The sequence below is a fragment of the Dermacentor silvarum genome, chromosome 10 (genome assembly GCF_013339745.2).
Source record: "Dermacentor silvarum isolate Dsil-2018 chromosome 10, BIME_Dsil_1.4, whole genome shotgun sequence".
In the NCBI taxonomy this organism is placed as follows: Eukaryota; Metazoa; Arthropoda; class Arachnida; order Ixodida; family Ixodidae; genus Dermacentor; species Dermacentor silvarum.
In genome coordinates, this window is record NC_051163.1 from 35034952 (window position 1) to 35057755 (window position 22804).

The window sequence follows — 22804 nt, forward strand, 5'->3', positions numbered from 1 at the left end:
TCCTGTGACAGTACAGAACACCGATACGCCTAATAATCGTACTGGCAGGCCTTTAAAAGTATTTCAGACATGAATGTCGTGATTTGAGCTCTTGAGGGCAGTTAAAGACATGACTTCATTTTTTCGGACTGCCAGATTTTGTGGGCGTTTTAAGGAGAAACTAAGATCTCTTGAGAGGGCCTGTAGGCATATTAGTTAAATATGATTGATAACACTGCTCCTCAGGACTATGGCACTCTTTCTTTCTTATATAAAGTCTGGATTACATAAGTCAAAATGCTTATTACTCCTTGCAATATATTTGGAATCACAAAAATATGGAGACAAGGAACATAACTTCAGAAGAACATGAATTTTCATGACACGACGTAAGCACAAGTTATATGATCAAGTGTTTGTAAGAGCCTCTTCATCCTGCTTGTGTTCTTTCCCACACATGTCTATCATTCCAAAAATTACACACATCAGACAGCTGAAAAGTGGCGATAGTGAAGTTATAAATGACATCATCGCACAGTTCCTAACTGAATTGTATTTTACATTTGAACCTCAATAAAAATAACACAGATAACAAATTATGAGCTATAATGAAGTAAATATAAATTTTTTGGCCACTATCAGCAGTTAACAAATATATGCTTATAGTAAATATCGAATATAATGAAGGTATTTTCATGTCATATGCAACTTCCTTATAACTAAACAACACTCTATTACGTTATTGTACGTAGTCAAATGTGTGGGAAGAAAAAGAAAAAAGTCTGGTGCAAAAGAAAAATGTGTGCTAAAGAATGCTATAGAGTGATGTTGTATAATACACAAATACAAGTACAATTAGAAAAGGGGAATGCACTAACAAGTGCCGCAAAGAGAAGCGATACAGAAAAAGAAAAGTGAGCTGTCCCATTTCAGACATTTTGCCACGCAGTCCTTAGTATCCACTCGAGTTTCTTTGTCAGCCTCTGTGTTCTGGCCCTATAGGTCAACACTTTCAAATCATCATCACCACCAAAGAAATTTAGGTCGACTGATGACAAGATCCTCTGCCAGCAATCTCTCCAGTTACCCCAATCTTGAATCAACTGACTCCACCCTACACCTGCAAATTTCCTAATTTTATCATACCGACTCATTCTCTGCTGTCCACAACTGCATATCCCTTCCCTCAGCAGCCATTCTGTTATGCTCTATTCAGACCATCAGTTACCTGCTCTGCACACTACATAGCTTGCCAAACTCCAACTCTTTCTCTTAAATCTCGTCTAGAATATCAGCTACACCTATTTTCTCTCCAACTTCGCTCAGTGCTGTCTTCATGCCTCTTAACATTATGCTTATCATCATAGCAAATTATATCATATCAACTATCATGACTATCATAACATATCAACTGTCAAAATTTCTTAAAGGAGGAAAGAATACACAGTACTTCAGAACAGTGTTCTCAGAATGATGCCACAAGAGTTAGGCGATTATTGAGCAGCATTTTGTTATAATGAGGTTGTGCACTATAAGAAAAGCTTTACACTACAATTTCCGCAGTACCTCACGGCAATTATTAATTGTATATTACCTGTAAAACCTTCTTGACAGATGCACGTGTATCCTGACTCTCGTCGAATGCATGTCCCATTCTGGCCACAAGGATTCGAATAACACAGGTTGATCTCAATGTCGCAGTCATACTTCCTTTTCATACCTGAAATGTAGCATAAAAGGTAGCAGTGAACACGAACACAATCAGAGATTGTGAAAAAGGTTATTTAGGAACATGTACAGTTCAATAGATAAATGACTTTACCCTACCAACAGATGATGTCTGGCTAATGACTACAGGAGAAGCATTGGAAGCTGTAGCATTGCATGCTGCGTTAGAATGTGTGTCATACATTTGTAATCATAAGCAAAAATGTAAACATAACCATCTAAGTGCCAGCAAAAAATCCAAAAAGGCATTCAGAAAATGACATTCATTTTTATTGCACATCTGGATAGCAAATGTCTTGCAGATTTAAAATATATGTGACATGGGTGTAGTAAATTCGCAACTTGTGTCTGACAGACACAAATTTAGGCACTGGCGGAAGGTTCCGTCCATCTAACTTTGTTCATTGCTGAGCCGTATCAGATGTATCATTGTAGTTGGTGACATCAGTCACTGGATGTGTCTATAGAAAAGAAAACACTGCCATCACTGTCAATGCTTTCATGCAGAAGCAAATTATATTCGGAGCTTGATGACTGAATGAAATGAAAGCCATGCTTTTGTGATGGGCATGGCAACACGTGACTGGCAGCCAGCATTTCTAAAATCTCTGCCGGGCGAATCTAGACAAACAGAGTCTGCAGGTGCCCTAGCAGCCAAAGATGAAAAAATTGATTCATCCATGGCACTCGTCCATGGCACCAAAAAGGTTAGAAATTGAACTAAAAAATGTAATTTAAAGGCAGGCATTAAGAAAAATATGATTGAGTACTGCTGAGGTTTAGTGTCCCTAAGCTGCAGCTAGGCTATGAGGAATGCTGTAGTTGGGCTCTGTATTAAATTATGAGCATATGAGTGTTTTTAATGTGTGCCAAGGTCTCTGTACCACCCAGGTACTCCTGCACCCCCCACCTGTCATAATATACAGCCAGAAATTAATATAAATTTAAAGTAACAATGCTGTAACTGTAGGCCAAGTATGCGCTGATAAACGAGCATGAAACTATAATTAGAGTCCAAATGAACAATGATGACCATAATCAAGAAATTTAGCAAAACATAAAGAAACTTAGCAAAATATAGCGAATACACATTCTAAAACCACCATCACCCATTATGATAATCGAACATATTTACACATATTTTTATGATCTGAGTCATTTCAGCATAGTTTTTACAGAAAGTATTTGTGAGCTTAATGCAAGCATTATGTGGCGACATTCCAAATGTCAATACGTATTCTCACTTACCCATAAAACCAGACAGCTTGTCTTGTAGCACCTTTTCTTAGTATTGCTTACTCATTTCTTGACTCTCATTCCCGTAACTTCTAAGTGCTTTAATGTGTTACTATGCATCTCTCTCACCTTTTGTTTATGTCTTTATAGTATTTCCTTTGTTCTACTGTGTATTTATTATAGCTTTTCTGTCTCTTCGCTTAATTATTTATCTTTATCTTCTCCATACCTGTAGGACAATTTAAGTGTCTACTGAAAAATGAGACAGCTACAATACCCATGCCTTTCATTTTCCTTTTCCAACTATTAAAGTAACTACTTCTAGTGCTACTACCATTACACTACTGCTACTAGTATTACTATTACTGTGCCAGATGTTCCAGACACCAGCGAGATAACATTTAACATTTGCTCCATCAATCTGTTAGCAATGAACTGCCCCAGCCATCCATTTTTGTGGCACAATGTAAGGGTATTTTGTTTTGATTGCTGTTTTTGTACAACGAAACACACACCGACCGACACCCACCCGTAAAGCCGACAGGGCACCGGCAAGCAAACGTGTTGACAGGATAGATGGGCCGGAAAAGGACCGTGTCTGATGCGATGAACGAGGATGCGTTCCCAAACTTGAGCACTGACAGGCATTCTTCGAAGTTGATACAGGGCTCACGGACACACAAGTTGTCATCGAAGGGTAGCACCTGTAATGATGGCAAACTGAATCTTACTACAGGTCATCTTAGTTAAGGTCGGGTGATGCCTTCACATTGAAAATGCAAAGCTGTTAGTGAGAAAATTTGCTTGTCATGTTTCTTCAATAATATTTGCTGGCGGGCTAGTTGGTGATGAATTCTTCGTAGCAGTGTTAAAGCACATACAAATGCAGGGGGAAAAAAAAGGAAGAAGGGACGGGAGAGGGTGCTGACTTTCAACTAACAGTTTTAATGAGAGCAGCTCATCAATTTATGCCAAGATCCATCAATATAAGACAGGATCACACAAGAAAAACAAGATACTAGCATACCACCACATCGCTATTGTTTGCTAACAATCACAAAGGTCATCTCCTTTCTATTGATATGTACATGTTTATTTCTTGATAATAAAATGGAGGTTGCACTGACAAACAAGATACAAGCTTTCTCTATTTCGTGGGCTTCAATTATCTCTCGTGCTGTCTTTTCTCTGCTTGTGGTAGTGTATTGTGAAAATGCATCTAGGACCCTTTTACTGTGTGCCCATAATAACCACCATGCAACTGTTGACGAATGGCGGTGACAAATAGTTGACAACAGTGTGTTGTTAACCCTTCGTCACCACCATTCGTCACCAAGTTGGCCTGTACACATCGTTGAGTAACCAAAACATTTCATAAAGATTATGAGTGGAGCAGTCATAAAGAACTTTGAGTAAAGAATTGTTCCAGGCATGAGCAATATTTTTTTAGCAGGATGCTGTAGCTCTTACTAAATCCTGTTCAAATATATATACAAAATGCATAAAATCGATTCACTAGATAACAATGATAGTGACTTGAGTGGAACCTTTAGTATTAAAAACAAAGATAAAATATGTAATATACCAGAGACTGTTGGAAGGAGATATTTATTTTATGACTTCGTTTTTACTAACACTTACCAAAACTGAAAAATAAAAAGACAAAAATAAAAAAAGAAGCATCTTTCCCAACAATGTAAACCCACAACAGAATGAGACATTGCGATTCTATAAACATCATTTGTTAGAATGACAAAATTTGAATGTGGCATTTGGCTCCAGAAAAATAAAGTATGCAAATAAAAATTAGAAGAGAAAGACTTGCAAGACTTAGCCAACAAAGTATATATTTCGCATAAATTGTTAATTAATATGGTGCCCTCGTCTGCGTGAACAGGTTTCGAAACTTAAAGATCTTCATCAATTTTTGTGAGACATTTGATGGTCTAAGTAATAAAAATCTGTTGCCTATAGTCAAAAGAACTTGACCTTCTTTTCTCAGTTAAACAAATTTCCTTCAAGTTGACACAGTGGTTGCCCAACAGGAGCACTTCCACATTTCACATGATTTTGAAAAGTGAAGGTAAGAGCAAAGGCTTCTCTAAACACAAGTAGATCTCTCATGGCTTATGCTATACCATATGTAGCCGACTGCAATGTCATTCTTCTCCTCAATCTCTAAATTGAAGCGTAACTCCAGAGAAGTGCAGTGTGTTTAGCTACAACAGTGACTAAGCCAGACAGACGCACCGCCATGTTCCGCTCGATTAGCTGTAATAGAATTTGAACAAAATATGTGCACTGTGCGAATGCTCTTGCTTAACTTTGACAATCATCATAAATGGGTTCTGCCAGATTTCTTTCCCACCATTTCAAAACACTGTTAACCTGGATCCCTTCTACCAAATAACCACAAGGACAGAAAGGGAAATAAGAAAACTTACATGCACATTTGTGAGTTTGGCAAGTATGGCTCTGTTGAGGTAGACTCTCTCCTGGAGGTACTGTGGTTGAAAGTAGTCATCCTCAGTACCCTTCAGCGCTGAGAAGCTCACATTCAGGACAGTGGTGTCGACGTCCGTGTCGTCCTGAAATTAGGTGCATTGTTTAATCCATCTGATGGCAATCAAAGTAAAAAAATAATAAAAAAGAAATTATACAAGTAAGTGCGACCCATCCTTGCAAGCTGAGTGAAAAAAACTTGTCAGTTTGTACTACCAAGCTCTTATGATGCCCAGGCTGCTGTAGGGTGAGCACTGTCAAATGAAAATGCTGAAAGCATTGCTGCGTTTATTTCTTGCAGCTCTCACCTTATGTTATAGAAATAGCCAACAAGCACTGATGCCAAAAGTAGCAAGAGGAATGCTACTAGTGTTAGTGTTTTTTTATCGAAGCTCAATCCAAACGAGCTCATGATTACTTCGGCGCTCAACTGTAAACTTGGGCAAGTCCGTTAATACTGCACTGATGAGCAAGTAAAAAGGATTAATGCTGACTGATGATAAGATTTTTGGATCATTTACGCCCACACAATTACCAGTTGATATTGCAGGCAGATTTGCTCAACTAAAGCAATTAGGCTAGCAAGGACCAGCTGCAAAGACTTTGAAGCACAACTAGAATTGCTTCAAACCCGGTCCGAACCAGTTGGTTTTCAATTGGGGCCACTGAGAGCCATTTCTCTTGGTTAATGAAAGGAAGAGTGCTTACAAAAAAACACATCATCATTTGCATTTGTTGTCTGTATTATGTCCTGCTGTATATGTGCTGTTTTTCTTTGTTCTTCTATTAACTGTGCATGAACTTGCTAGATCAAATTAGCACTCTGCTGTGAACCAGTTCAAGCAAGTTCAAATGAGTTGCAATTTTTTTTTTAAACCTTGCTAGAAGACAATTGTAGCTTGAAGCATTGCAAACCTTACCTGAACACTAAATATGAAGACATTTTCCTTGGCGCAGGGCACAATTGCTGCAAGGCCACTGACGAACTGGTCGTACAGCGGCGAGAGGAACTGTTCTTGGTGATTCCACCCAGACGCACGGTGACGCTGTTGAACAACATGGCCTCCGACACGAGCCTCACCGAAAGGTGGCACATCGCCGACACTTCGTTGATGCCGTCTGGTGAGAAATTGGGACAAGCACTTGATGTCAGATTTGCTCTAATGGTACAGTGCAGTCCACTGCTAAAGGACACATGCTAATGCACAGCACAGGTGCTTAGAGTAGGCCCAGCCCTATCAACCAAAAATTACTGACTGCAACCCAGAAAAAAAAAAAACAAAGAACATAGAGTCCAATCACATTTTTAGTAATGAGCTTTATTAATGAGCTTTGCCTGCTAGCATGCCGAAGGTGCATAAAACCAGCCCCAATGTGACATTACATTTCAAAGGCACACTAAAAAGAAACACCAAGTCAGTTTAGACTGATAAGGGATTCTTTCATAACCCTATACTTTTTCATTTAGTGGCAATAAGTTATATACTGCTAGCAGAGAAAACGAACGTCAAACTTTGATTTTTCGTATTTCGCACCAGAAACCCAGCGCTGGTATGACACTGTGATGTCAAGGATCTCAAAGTATTTTTTTGCATTTGGAATGTTGCGGCTCAGTAAACAATCTTGAACCTTGCTAACTTCAGGATTTGACTCTTTTTGAATACAATGTAGCCCACCTTTGCCAATAAAACTATAAATAGGTCCGAGCAGATGCCGTCAAAATCACTGACATCCCGGCTGGCTGGTGCGGGGACCTTCAAGGCAGCGGCAACATCGGTCTTTCATTTTTGCCTGTTTTCTAGCTTACCAAGTCTCTTCTCATGGTAGGAGTGGCTAGTTTGGTATTGTGGAATTGTAATTCACTTATACAGTTTAACATTTCTTTTTAAAGTCTCGTTTAATGGTCAAATCTTCCAGTACCTCGACACAGTTACAAGTGGATTACAATGTAAAAGTATGAATTCCGTGCTTTGGCGCATGGGACCAGGGCTCACCAAAGACGCTGACTTCCATGTCGGCATTGATGTGCACGTTAGAGTTGAGGCTCGGGCTAAGCCGGACGTCCCCGGATGTTTCGTTGAGCACGAGAAGGTTGGCATTGTTGCCAGAGACAAAGCGATATCGCAGCTGATCGGCAACGTCGGCATCCCAGGCAGGGACACGTCCGATTGAGCCCACGGGAAAGTGATGCTGGTAGTTGTTGAACACGATGCTGAAGTCCTGAAGACAATACAAAAGTGACATCATCAGAGCTCCCAAGCATTCTTGAAATAGAAAAAATAAAGACCCTAAGAAAACACAACAAAGCAAGCAAGAAAGGTTTTGCATGAGAATAATGGAGGTCAGTGCACTTCATGATCACAGAGCTTCTCACGACTTGCACATTTTATTATGACATTCATCATTTTCCCTTGGTTTCTGTATGTGGCTAGTCGCAGTGGCAAATAAGTCAGTGGCCTTCTAAGCCCTGACAAAGCAAACGAAGCAATGTTATCAACGAGCAAACTATTTTTCTTAAATTGCAGACAAAGAAAACCTGCAGTGAAAAAGGATTAGCAAGCAAATCGAACAAACATCAACCACCACAACCACCTAGGTGCTAAATGAATTGAATTGGCTTGAACTTTGACTTGTACCAATTTTCGTCTAGATGTCTAAACACACTCCACAAAGAAAGAAACTAGGAGGGTGCATGACGTCATGAAGTTACCCCTTCACTTTTTCTTACTCCCGTTTCTCCAAAAGTTGGCCCAGAATGTGACCTCTGGCTCTGTTTGGCAGACTCAGCACAGTATGCTTGGTTCCCCATAGGTTTTAATCAATGTGCACTTGTTTAAGTGCACTGCCAAATACTCAGCGCACATTTTCTCCTGGTATGGTTGCGCAACTTTCGTTGTTTTTGCAAAATATACATTTATGTTCTTTGGCGCAATGCACGTGTGTGGCAGCTGCTTGCTGCATTTATGTCCACTGTCTTTTAGGAATAGTGCACGTGGAGCCTGGCGGTAGGAGGCACTAAAACCAACTGCGACATGATCACGTGCTGGGTGGACTTTGGTTGGCTTTCAATCAATCAATCAATCAATCAATCAATCCAATCAATCAATCAATCAATCAATCAATCAATCAATCAATCAATCGCTTCATTTTCCACTTCATTCAAAGAGCACAGGGCCAAGAAGTAAAAGCTCTACAGAGCTTGACAATGTTTCCTAGGCCCTCTATGGTTAAGCAGCAGAGTACATTTCACATTATAGTACACTTCACATTTCAGCACAGTACACATTCAGCCAGCACAGTACATTATCAATAGCAGCATGCATCTGAAAATTTTATCGCATTATAAAAATTTAATTGCATGATGTTCCCTCCTAGTTTCTTTCCTTCCTCCATGAGAGAGAGGCAGCTCGCTCTTTAATGAATCGTGGTTAAGTTTGACTGGCAGCATGCCTAACATGTTACTTCATATGGTTATGGCAAAAAATGAAACGGTATGTGCAGTGCACGTCACAGATATGCAAAATACACACAAAAAAAAAAAACACAATACACTAAACAAAATACAATATCTCACCGAGACTAGCGTCTCTAAGGAAAGCTAATAGTGCCATCACTGCGTGAGGTGCACAGGAAGCATTAGTCCATGGGCCAAGTACGTTTCATAGCTCAAGGGATGGCAGTCTTTAATAAAAATTCAGCACGGACATTAGGGCTGTTCTTACTAATGCAAGTAGGCTGCAAGGCAAGATTAAGTGGGCTATGTATTCCCATACGTTGCATGCTAGGCACAATGGCTATCTTATCTGTTTAATTCCTCCATGAAACACTATTGAATTTAGCCAAAAGCAAGATATGCAAATTTTTTAGCACTTAATGAAATTTAAGAGATTTCAAGGATTCGTGTTCCTCGTGTTCGAATCCTCGTGTTCCCACCCATTTTGTGTGTATATCGGAATCTATTCGATGTGCTCTTTACAAGACTGCAGGAGAAAGAAGATAACATTCGTGAAACGGGAAGAACCGGGATGTCAAATGTGCATGGGCTTTGTGTCGGGATTGAGTGGGAGTGACTCAGTGGTCAGGAAAATGCAACCTTTGGGAATATATCAGGTGTTCTTTTTACTATACAGAATTTGAAAAAAATTGCATGTGACAGACAGTTGAATTACAGGATCAGGTGGACATTACTTGCATGAGAAATCTAATAGTGCAATAGATTAATGAAAAAACTTTCATTATTAAGTTCTTGAATAATTACTTTTAGTAATCGTAGCTGCTGTTTTCACAAGGCATATTCACTTTCTCAGGATGACACCAGCTTCGAGATATACATTCCCAATGTTGCGAAAAATACATTGGCCTTCCAGTTATTTTGATGCTTCAATGCATAAAACAGCATTTTGTGAAAACAAAGTAAATGGAACAACAATGAAGTTTCACTGCAAGTTTGACGAATGCATATCTTGAAACTCAGGTGCCACCCTTGGAATTCATTCCAAGTGGATATGCCTTGCAAACCCACCAACCACAATTTGTAAACTGCAATATGAGCACAAAGTAATTAGTTAGAAGCGCATATTAGTGGTATTTTGTTAATTAACCATTCATGCATTTGGATTTATTGCGCAAGTATGTTCACCCTTTCGAAGAATCCAACTTGAGAATTGGAATTTTGCTTTCTGTCACAGGCTATTTCTAAATTTCTAGATAGTATTTAAAAAAAAAAGAAAAGAAAAAAAAAAGCACCAGGTATATTGTGCGCTTACTAAAGAATCCTCTGTGGCAGATGGCACTATTCTAATTCTTGAGCTGGACTGTTAGAAGAGGCAGACATCACTTGCACAAGAAAATGAAATGCATAGAGAGAGAAATGAAAGAGAGGAAAGGCAGGGATGTTAACCACAAGAAAAGCTCAGTTTGCTACCCTACAATGGGGAGAGAGGGGAAGAAGTATGGAAATACAGGGAGAGAGAAACAAAAAAAGCACATGCACAGTGAAACACATATTTGAATACACACCAAAATTTAGCTAAACAGTCCTTAACTGATTACTTCACAGCTCACATATTACAATTTACGAAGCCGGTGAGCCATGGAACAAATTTTGAATCTAGCACCAGCTCTTTTAGGTAAGCCCTATTACACTTGCAGTAATATGCATTGTTTTTCAATCTCCTTTTTATCAAAGCGCCTTTTTATGCATTGCAGGACAAAAATAGGTGAAACACTAATACATTTCGTTGCCCACTTTAGGAACGCATATCCTGAAACTGGTGCCGAGCTTACTATTTGTTCCAAGTGGATTTGCCTTGCGAACTCACTGGCTACAATTTGCAAATTGTATCATAAAAGCAATTAGTTATAAAAATTATTAGTAAAGCTTTTGTTAATTATTCAATCATGCGTATTGATTTCTTGCGCAAGTAATGTCCGCCTCTTCGAGCAATTCAGCTCAAGGATCAGAGCTGTGCTATGTGCCACAAACAACTTTAAAAAAAATTCCGTATGTAACTCATTTTAAAAACCACTGTATATCAATGAAGTTCTACTATAATTATTCATGTAAGAGGAGAAAAAAAAAATACAGCACTAACCCATAACATCAGTTCTCTTTAGTGTGTTATTTGGATAGAAATTATTTTACAATGTTACTCTAAAAAGTATCAAATAAATGTTGCATAATAAGTATTATTAAATTCCCACTATGGTTGGGCTTCACACAAAGAAGTGGCTTCACACTAAATTCACAGTTAAAGAGTGGCATTTGCATTTCCAACAGCTGCATGCACTTGTGAAATGGTGATCAATGTAATTACTATAGCACACTGTGCATCTGCTACAGTCTAAACAACAGCCTGAATGAAACAGCAATTATGGGAAATGAAGGAATGGTTAAGGGCAGTGGCGTAGCCAGAAATATTTTTTGAGGGGTATTATACTCCGCCGGTAAAGAAATAAAAAGAAAGAGAGCCTGCACCCAAACAATATTTTAGTCATTTTTCTGCTTTAATAAAGCCGAAGGGTTAGTTATTTCATTCACTGTAATATCGACATAAAAATACGAGTGCAAAGAGGACTTCGAGGACTTGATACGCAACGATAACTTCAGCTTAGTGGTGCCATCTGGGTTTTAGAACAGGAATTATTTTTGTCAACAAAAGGACATTCTTCTTATTTTAATTTTTAGATTTTAATATATAGATGTGGTGTGTAAATAGCAGGGGCAAAAAAAAGGCCGAAAGGAGGGGGAGAGGGGGGTATGCAGCGCCCAGAAAATTTCAGGGGGGGGGGTGGTGGTGTTCTGACATTGAAACACCTTCCCTGGCTACGCCCTTGGTTAAGAGTAGTGAATGGGATTCATTATAGTAAACTGACAGTAACAAATTGTACAACAGAGCAAGGACAGCTGGTAAAAACAATTGGACACATTAAATCAGTCGTCTTGGACCTATTTTATCTTCTAAAAAATTCGCACCAGGTCATTTTATATTATCAGCCGAAGTAATAGGCACATCAAAGTTGAAAACTATAGGCCAGTGAATGACCTTGTGTTTCTAGTACACATATCCATAAAAACTTTGGCTGAACAAACACATCTGGGCATTGAGGATGGGTTCAGTAAACTTACCTTAAGAACAGGAGCATTGTCATTGACATCTGTGACCCAAACTTCAACTTCGACATCATTTCGGAGTGGTGGAGACGACGCTCGTACAATCAGGGTGTACTTCTTGTGCGGAGACTCATAATCAAGGTCTGTTCTGGTAACAATCTCAGCTGGCTCTCCTGGTCTGGCTACCAGCGAAAAAGCATCCGCGTCAGGGCCACCAACAATGGCGTACTGGATTACTGCATTTGGTCCTTCGTCTGGGTCATGCGCTTCTATTTCGCCTGCAACAGAGCCTATCGGGCTGTTTTCTGGAACAAACAGCCGAATTCGATCTGCCGAAAAACGGGGAGGGCTGTCGTTGACGTCCTCTATGTAAACTGTCACAGGCACAGATGCTGAAAGGGATGGGGACCCGCGGTCGACGGCAAAGACAACGAGATGATACACGGCCAATGTCTCACGATCAAGTACCCTGTTTGTCCGAATGATACCCGATGTCGGATCAACTCCAAAGGCACCGCTTCCATCATTCCCTCCAAGAAAAGTATAACGAATCTGCCCATTTAGGCCAAGATCACTGTCTGTCGCTGAGATGTGAACAACGCTTGTCCCAATGAGAGCATCTTCGCTGACCGTGCTAGTGTAGCCGGCTGTGGGAAAAGTGGGTGCATTGTCATTGACGTCTGCAACTTCCAGTTCTACATTTGTTGTGTCAGACAGTGGTGGGTTCCCATTGTCCTGAGCCATGACAACTAATGTATAGCCGCTAGCTTTTTCTCGGTCAAGAGGCTTCGTGGTCACGATTGCACCGGTTGTCGAATCGATTCGAAACTCTGGGACTTCCTCCTCCATTGTGTACGTGATGAGCGCGTTTCGACCGACGTCGCCATCATGTGCTTCCACTACAAGGACAGTCGTTGCTACCGGTACATCCTCTGGCACTGTAGCAGTGTACGGGGTTCGCTCGAAAATTGGTCGATGCGTGTTCGCATCGCTCACGTTGAGGTAGATTGTGGCTGTGTCCGACCGGCCACCAGAGTCTGTAGCACTGACTGTCAGGACAAATCGCTTCTCGAGTTTGTAGTCAAGAGGTTGTGCTATGGACACCACTGCCTGCCTGTTATGGCTAACAATGCTAAAGCGATCCCTTGTGTTTCCACTTGTGATATGATAGACGAGACGCGAATTTTCGTCCCGGTCAGTGGCTGTGACGCTTACTACAGGAGTTCCCGGAGGGTCGGCCTCAGAGACTGTGCCTTCATAGATGCGTGGCTCAAACACCGGATCGTTGTCGTTTACATCCTGCACTCGAAGAAGAATGGTGGCTGTGGCAGATCGTGCAGGAGAGCCGTGGTCGCGCGCAATGACTTGGAAGTTGTAGTTGGCGTCTTCCTCTCGGTCGAGCTCTCGCGTTGTCACAATCCAACCGGTGATGTCATCAATCCTCAAGGGCAAGTCTGCGTGCTCAGCAGAAGACAAGGTGTAGGAGATCTCAGCATTTGCCCCGTCGTCCGCATCGTATGCTTGGACTCTTACTATACTGTGACTAATTGGAACGTTTTCAGGAACTGTCTCGTGAAAAAGGGAGGTGTAAAACTTTGGATCATTGTCATTAATATCAAGGACATTCACAAGTAGCTGAGTTGTGTTGGACCTAGAGGGTGTCCCGCCATCCTGAACCCTCACTACAAGGCGATAGCTGCGTGCTGACTCGTAATCTAATGGAGACAGAACAGTCACAGACCCTGTGAAGCTGTCCATAGCAAAGTGGCCCTGTGTATTGCCGCCAATAAGACTGTACCTTAAAGCTGCATTTGCACCTTCATCAGCATCTACAGCACGGATTTTTGCTATCTCAGGGTGATTTAACCAGTTGATGTCTTCGGACACCTTGACAGAATAAGAACGTTCCGAGAACTGAGGGTAATTGTCATTGTCATCAAGGACAGTAATTTCAACGGTTGTTGATGCCGATTTCCGATCAGTGACTGGACCTGAGTCACTTGCCTGAACTACGAGTGAATAGAAGGAGATTAACTCCCTGTCGAGAGATGTCTGTGTAGTAATGATGCCACTTTTTGAGTCTATTCCAAAGGCACTATTTGTACCATCTGGGTTCACAAGTGAGTAGTCAATATTGGCATTGGAACCCGAGTCTTGATCCGTCGCCCTGACTGTGACAACAGTGTAGCCTATTGGAACAGACTCTCGGATTGATGTTTCATAAGTTGATTGCTCAAACAGAGGTGCGTGATCATTCTCATCAAGAACATTCACCTGCAAAGTGCTACTAGCAGTTGCTGGAGGGTGTGTATTTCCATCTATGGCAATAACCCTTAAATAGTGAACGTCCATGAACTCCCTGTCCAGGACAGTGGTGGTTGTCACGACACCCGACAGAGTATCAATGTTGAACATAGCCTGGCTTCTTGCGTCAAGAACAGCATGAAGTGAATACGACAAATCGGATGAAGAAGCCCCAGTAGTTGACGCTGTCATGGTTTCTACTACGTAGCCACGATCTTTGCCTTCTGGAACTGAAGCAATGTAAAGGTTCTTCTCAAAATGAAGTGCATGACGCCTGCTTCGATGGCGCCCAAAGGCCACAATTAAGTTATAGCTGGAGTTTCCACAAGACGAAGTCAACCTTGTCGTGAGAGTGTCTGCAACGGGACCACAGAAATCCGTGTGGGCTACCAGGTCTCCCGCGACCCTTTCTATGGCACAGCACCGGCTCGGTGGCGAGTATCCGTACGTAAGGCTGCAGTTCCCAAGGCGGGGCAGGATGCTAGCCAATCTTACGATTGGTTCGCTTCGCACAAAGCACGCCTCTTGAAGCTGATATAGCGTCACGCGCACTGTATCCGAGATGTCCGGCGAGACGTCGGTGACTTCGCACTCCGAGAAGCGCACCCATGTCGTCCACTCGGTCGAACAACACGGCCGTCTAGCGCGCACTGTCACTGGTACGGGGTTCTGCAAAAGAGAACCACACTGCACCGAGTTCTGCAACGTGACGGCTCCGCTATGACGGTCCACGTCGAATAGACGTGCATCGGCGGCCGAGTCCGGCACGCGGAGGTCGTAAGTCCACGGCGGCGGTTCGTCAGGGCGAAGAAGCGCGGCGCGGAAGACCGCGAAGCCACGCCGGTTATCCGCGGGCCCCACGGAGGTCACAAGAGAGTCGGCGACCGTGAAGAGGCACGCCAAGCAGAGCAGCGACCGTCGCCGCATAGGCGACGGCGCGACCCCCTCGCCCATGTCACAACAACTCCGCGTCGGGTGCCGGCGACCACGATGACAGCGCGCACGCCGAAACCACAACAAACGCGGCGTCTACGGAGCACGACGGCCGCACCATCGTCGTCGCGTCACAGGCTAAAAAATCGGGCACTTTTCGAAAGCTGCACAACATCGCCGACATGGCGCGGTATCCACAGGGGCCACGACGGCTGGCATCAATTATTGCGCTGGTTTCTACGGCCGCTCCACCGCGCGCACGCACACACCTTGCATCGATCGGCGTTGGGGTGAAGCCACACTCCGGGAAACAAAGCGCGCGTGGTGACCGCACAGAGGCATATCGCACGCGTCGGCTTTGTCAAACTCTGCTCGCGTTTCGGACACTCCTAGCCGCTTTGAAGCGAGTCACTCGGAGCACGGAATGCAACGACGACGACGACATCTCGAAGGATCCTTGTGGCCCCATCGGCCCTCATTGTCCGAAAACCGGTCTTTCCCATCGCCGCGCCGCGGAGACTTCTCGGAGGAGGAGGAGCACCCTCGGAGAGCGGCGGCAGCTCCGGCTTCGCAACGAGCGAGAGAGAAAAAGGAGTCAATGAAAAAGAGCACAAGGCAGGTTCAGTGCGCCACGCACCAACAGACGCGCGGACAGCGCGACTCGAATTCGCGCGACTGCCGCTAGGCGTCTGCGGGGCGCTGCGGTTGCCCTGCTTGCCTTTTGCCTGCTCGCGTGCAGTCCGGAAACAAGTCATTACGTACGGCTCGCGGGCACTTCGTGCTTCTGGAATATTATGTTTTTGGCTTTCTCCACCGCGCGCCCTGCTTTTTTTTTTGTGGCGGATCTTCCCTTGTTTCTACCGCCCGCGGCGTGGCCACGAACAAAAGGGCATTAGGCAAAAAGGCGGCTTGCTAAGAGGAATCGTTTTCTGGAGCAACTTTGCTGTATGGTGCCGAAAGTACGGCGCCTTTACGGTGGACACGGCCCTGTTGTTTATGGTGCACGCATTGTTCTTGGCTTCCTATTCGTTGTATGGAGCGGCTTGTAAGAGGAGGTCAGTATGTGGCCCATGCTGAGCGCCTACCTTGAAGGCACACTTGTTTGGTCAAGGGTGCGCTTTCTCCGACGGGTGGGAGAAGCGACTACGGATTTATGGTTGTATGAGGTATTCCGTAACTCCCGGAGTGCTTCGATATAGGAAATGATCGGGCGTTCTGGCGTGCACTGTACGCCCGGTTTTGCGCAGGGACGGGGCATAAATATATGAATGAGCCCACCGTGCGCATAGCCAGTCGACACGGCAGTTCCGGCAGTATACGGAGCATGAATTTGGTGATGAGTGCTGCCGGCAAACCAGCCGTGTGGGCTGGCGTGACGCGTCCCAATCACACAATCCTGTCACGCGACAGCCAATGAAAAGCCCCTCGAGACAAACCCGGGTCGATCCGCGTATAATGGCCACCAATCACACGCTCCATAGCCGGCTCGTTTGCCGATGTCGTGAGCCCTGTTTGCGCGACGGATCTTTTTAGACTTTCGTATATGCACTACATTGCAGAGTACTGCACGGGCCAAATTTTTCGGCTCGGGCCCGGCCCGGGCTCGCGAATCCGAGCCTGCATTGACCAGATCCGGCCCGTGTGCGGGACTATGAACGGGCCCAGTCCGGGCCCGCCGGAGGAAGATATCTATGCATGCCTTATAACTGCCATTTCCTCGGCGGTGTATTAAAGACATCACAATAAAAATACATGCAGTGACAATAAAACGTCGAGAAACCTGAAAAGGCCGATAGAAGCAAGACCTGGGTTACACATTTCTGGTAAGGGATCTTGTTTTACACAAGTGCGCAACAATTTGTGTTGTAAACCCCAAGAATTGTGTACACTCGTATAATATGTAACAAAATTTCGCCACAGGCAATGCATTGACAGTGATAACGAGGTTTATTGTTGCGTTCTAGCTCCTAGCACGCTGTTTTAACCAAAAGTACAGAGGCACTTAAGTCTCCGTACGTGCATTGAATGCGAAAGCTTTCTGACTCTTCCGCGCAATACTTTTCACTTGGTCATGTGCTCGAATGGGGCAAGGTAAATTTTTGAGGTTGGGCCAGGTCAATTTTGGGAATGGGTCAGGTCGGTTTTGAACGTGGGTCAACTCCATTTTCGAATTGTCGAAAGTCAAATTTTTGGGGGGGCGTGGGCCACGACTTCCCTCCGCCGCCGTGGCTGCTCACCGTGCGAGCCGCAGCAGGTCCAGCGCCGGGAGCGTGACGTCATCACTTGGTCACGTGGGTTTTCTTGCCATCGAATGTTAACGCCGGACGCTCGCAGGAAGAGCGCCCTGACAGATACCTGGCTTGCCAACTACGCTGTAGCGTGAGGAATGTTGGCTACGGAGTTGGCTACTAAGTGAGAAAGACGGAAAACTGGGAAGACGTTTGGCAGCGCTAGATTTATAACTTGACGCTTACTGTTCTTTCCGCATAGACAAGTGTACGCACCACCACAGTGTGGTACGCATACTTCTCAGTAGGAACGCTAATGTGTGAGCGCACAACGCTGTAATGGTAGCTGTACAAGTCAGAACGGTGCCCTGCTGGCTCCGGCAGAGCCAATTAAGCGGAGCGCGAGGGTGATTCAGCTTGTTACATGGCGCGGAATGCGATGGAGAACTCCGGTGACTTGGCTTCGACGCTTTTGCAGCTAAACACAAGCCTCCGTGCACGGGCTATATTATACGCATGTGCGTCGATACTATGACAGCACCATGAAGGCGACGCAAGCGCCCCTTATGTGTCTTAATTGCTATCACAATGCAATGGCTCTTGTAAATAGTTATTACAACAAGAAAAAGTTCAAAATTTATTACGTGCTCAAGCGGTTGAATGTTCAAAACGCGCATATTCTAACTTAGACACGAAAAATATAGTGTGGGAAGTGCATTGAAATATACCAACCTATCTGAGCCCACGACGAAACAATTGTCATGCATAAAGTTAAGGCTAATTAATAAGAACACTGCGAATACTGTTAAGGCGAAAGCTATCTATGCGCACTGCGGTGATCATAAAACTATCATCAGTGTGGTGCAATTAATAAAAAAAACAGCAAAATGACGCAATTGGAATAAAAATAATTGGATTGGAGCGATGAAATAGTGCAATCGGGAAAAGCGGTAACAGCCAGGCTGTATATCAAGAGCGTTTTGCACACTTTTTCTTTCGGGAGAACGAAGCTTGTTTTTTTTTAGCAACAATTAAGGCAACAAAATAATTAGCGAACTTTTTACATAATGAGAACAAACAAAAGGAATTAGAAGTCTTTTTTATTTCGCTGGCTAAGGTAATTAACAACCATTTCCAACATGTCACTTTAGCTTTGCACTGAATAACTCGGATCTATGCAGAGCGCCCACGTGTGTTCGAAGGTACGACCTGTAGGCTCATCAGTGAACGGGCCCAGGCCCGGCCCGGTTCTGCGGTTTCAAGCCCAGGCCCACAGGCTTCAGACCCGGCCCAAGCCCACCGAAAATTGCCCTGGGACCATGAAGTGCTCTATATACTCCACCACTGCAGGGGACTATAGTGCTATATAAGTGAATAATTTTTAAGCCTTGAAGTGAATAACTTTAAGAAGAAGTTAAGGACCGCACAAAGAGCGATGGAACGAATAATTTTAGGCCTAACGTTGCGTTTCGTTGAAGAGACAGCTGCAGCGGTGCTGGATCATGAGAACAACACGGTCATCGGACAGGCGGTATTTCAGCGATGAACGGCAAACCGTCGTTAGCAGGAAATAATCGGCAGCTACAGTTCTTTCTACTTTTTTTTTTTGACAAGAAAAGCGGAAGATAATGAAAGGGGTCCAGCAAGGAGACACAATCTCTCCAATGTCATTCACTGCATGCAAGAAATGCTCTTAGACATGTAATGCGCAACCTTCGGTTTGCAGATGGATGTAACCGGTGACCTTATTAAGAGTGGGGTACAGAATGTGATACCAAGAACAATTCAGGAAGGAGAACGCTCGGTCAGTCAGAAGAATAAAATTGACATACGGCAGATTGCCAAAACTGGGAGCTTACCACTGTCGTTGAAAAGAAAAGTGATGCATTCTAGGTTAGGAAATTTGCAGGCGCAAGAGCGATGGAACGGAAAATGGCCTAACGTTAAGAGACAGGAAGCGAGTGGTGTGGATCAGAGAACAAACGGGGATAGCCGATATTCTAGTTGACATTAAGCGGAAGAAATGGAGCTGGGCAGGCCATGTAATGCGTAGGATGGATAACCGGTGGACCATTAGAGTTACAGAATGGATACCAAGAGAAGGGAAGCGCAGTCGAGGACGGCAGAAAACTAGGTGGGATGATGAAGTTAGGAAATTTGCAGGCGCAAGTTGGAATCAGCTAGCGCAAGACAGGGGTAATTGGAGATCACAGGGAGAGGCCTTCGTCCTGCAGTGGACATAAGTAGGCTGATGATGATGATGAATCGGCAGCTAATGGATTTCGTTATAAGCGGTATTTCGGTACAAGCGGATAGATTCCAAATGATCATTAGTAACGCGGGAGGCGCAGTCCGATCACGTCGCAGCTTGTAAAACGTATATTGAAACAAAACCGCACTCGATAGTCGAGACATGACAGTGGTGAAAATCTGCAGACGCCCGTGAGCTAGCTGGTTTCGGTCGGTTACGATCACGTGATACGGTTAGCCTCAAGGAGCTATCGCCACGTGACGATGTGGCCTTCGTATACAGTAATCGTTGCCTCTCCAGGTTGACGCCAAGCAAATGATAATCGCGTATGCGATGCGCGAAGCGGTCTCGTGCGGTTTTCCCGCTTCGCATCACCGTGCTAAGTGGAGTCCAGCGCCACTGCATTTGTAATAATACTGTCAGAAATGCATGCACTACAGTTCATACTCAAATAAAGTGATCTTTTGAATGAAGCGATTTCGTTGTTACGAGGTTTCGGTGTGCCTCGCGCTTTAATTGTTATAATGATGTTCGTTGTGCTGACTGCAACGTGCACGAGCTGCGTCACAATCAGGCGCGGATCCAGGGGGGATGTCCGGATGTCCTGACCTCCCCCTCAGATTTCTGCATCGCCCCCTCACTGACAGGCGGATGGCCCTGTCGCAAAAAAATATGGCCACCAGCATTCTTCAAAAGTATTTTTCGCGAGTACCAGTGATATCAACCATGAAGAAGTAAAGCTAGCTCGCTCACAAGCTTAGTTGTATTCCGTCGGTGTGTGGTGTCGCGAAGTTGCCGTAGTTATTTTTTCTCATGAACACCTTGGACCTCCTGGCGCCGGCAGTTCCTTACTCGTCCCGGTCGGTGTCGTCGAATGAACGAGGGGACGTCCCTTTTGCCAAGCACGCCGATGTCCGCGCGAGCGCCTCCGCACCTGATCAACTTAGTTGCCCCTTGGGGTGTCATCGGTTGCCTCATTGGCTGTCATCGGTTCCGCGACGAACCTGCTTAATGAAAGAGATCACTTGCTGAAGTGTTTATATACAGGTTTGTCCGAAACGTAAAGTCAGTGATTATATTGTGAAGCGACTATACGTCGCAGCGCGCTAAGACCAGTTGGGATTGGTGGAGGGGGAAGTTAGCTTACGCACGCGTGGTCGCTCAGTCGTGTGCGACCATCTGGAGAGTAAGGACAAGGTTTTTCGTCAACTCATTTTCATTTACCGTGCAAGGCGTAATGCAGCGCTCGTTGGAACAAAGGATTGCCATCGAGCTTTGTGTGAAACTCAGCAATTGAGGCTGCAGTGGAAACTTTTCCTATGATAAAGACAGCTTTTGGTGATAATTGTTTGTCATGACGTCAAGTTTACCGGGGACACAAGGTCTTTTTAGAAGGTTGTGAACAGGTCAGCGATGAAGCCCTCGCTGCACCGCCATCAACGACCATTACCGACGAAAATGTGACGCGCGCGAGAGATATTTTGTACTCGGACCCTCGTTTGAGTGTCCGTTTAGTGGCACAGACAGTAAACATTCCAAAAAGTACCGTTCAGGAGATTTTGACGAATAATTTTGAGATGCGAAAAGTGTGCGCGAAGATCTTGCGCAAAATGTTAATGGACGACCAACAATCGAGCGGAGTTGAAACGTGCCAGGAGGTTTGGGACTTGTGCGAAAGTGACCCCCACGTTTTGGACAATGTCCTCACAGGTGACAGGACTTGGGTGTTTGAATACGACCCCGAAACAAAAAGGCAAAGTGCCAAGTGGCACAGCTCGGCGTCCCCTCGCCCCAAGAAGGCCAGAATTAGCAAGTCGAAAGGTCAAGACCATGCTGATTGCGTTCTTTAACATCAGTGGCCTTCTTCACCATTAGTTTATACCCCATGGCATAACCGTGAACGCCAAATTCTACGTGAAAGTGCTCAAGCGACTCAAACGAAGGATTCATTACACCGGGCCGGGGGCGATTGGAAACTTCACCATGACAGCGCACCATGCAGCCTGCACCGCCTTCCTCGTGACCCGCTTCCTGGCCGATTGAAAGATGCCAACGGTTCTCCAGCCACCCTACAGTCCTGACGTGGCTCTCCCAGGTTTCTTCTTTCTGCGCTTGAAAATTCCCATGAAAGGACATGATTTCGCGACACTGAGCAAAGTGGAAGAGGCTTGCACCAAGGCCCTAAAAGACATTTCTAAGGAGGCCTATACCGTGACGCCTTCGACGGTTGGAAATCTCGCTAGAAGCAATGTAACGACGCAGGAGGAGCCTATTTTGAAACATTTTATTGTGTTGTACCAGTATGATCAATAATTTCTTTTTAATCGACTCACTGACATTACTTTTTGGACAAACCCTGTATAAATAATAACGACTAACAGCTTTTTTTAACTGTAGCACTCATTCTGATCACAACTACACGTTGACAATATCCAGTACGAGCACAGTACCGTTCGAACGCTACAAGTTTTTCATTGTAACTTCGCAGTTTTATTGCCGTACATTAAGCATAGTAGGGTCAGAACCGCTGGATCCGTTTATCTGAGTGGGCGTTCTCGCGGAGCGGGGCGAAGTCACGAGCAGCGGCTGCAAAGTGGGGGAGCGTGACGTCAGCAGCCAACGCCAGCGCACGGGCCAAGGATGGCGTCGCGTGGTTAGAGAAATGGGAGCAGATGCGCGTCTTGTGTAAAAGGATGGCGTCGCGCGGGAAACAAAACATGAAGATGCGGGCTCGTGCTCTCGGCTACTAAACCACATCGTTCTTCTTGTAGGAGGCGTCGGGAGTCTTCATACGCGGTGATTCGCATATCGTAATCAACCAGCGCAGTGCTTGCCGCGTTGGAGCTCCAACGCAAACGAAGGTGTCTCAGCCGAACACAAAGAATATCCTTAAGGAAAACAAGGTGTCCCAACAGAACTCCAAACACGGACCCGTGCTTACGCATTTATAACAAACCTGCAACAGATCATCCCAAATTTTATTTTAAGAAACAGTACAGGCTGGATATACCGGGTGTTCATAATTAAGCA

General features: G+C 44.4%; 1 protein-coding gene across 1 annotated transcript in view; it reads right to left on the minus strand.

Annotated features, from left to right (window-relative positions):
* Positions 1–15807, minus strand: part of LOC119431009 (protocadherin-like wing polarity protein stan) — a 76818-nt gene extending 61011 nt beyond the window's left edge. Inside the window, 7 exon segments of the mRNA XM_037698479.2 lie at positions 1574–1699; positions 3473–3647; positions 5388–5531; positions 6366–6457; positions 6460–6564; positions 7440–7665; positions 12074–15807. Coding sequence (XP_037554407.2) covers positions 1574–1699; positions 3473–3647; positions 5388–5531; positions 6366–6457; positions 6460–6564; positions 7440–7665; positions 12074–15316 — 4111 coding nt within the window. The 5' untranslated portion in view covers positions 15317–15807.
* Positions 15808–22804: the final 6997 nt, after the last annotated feature.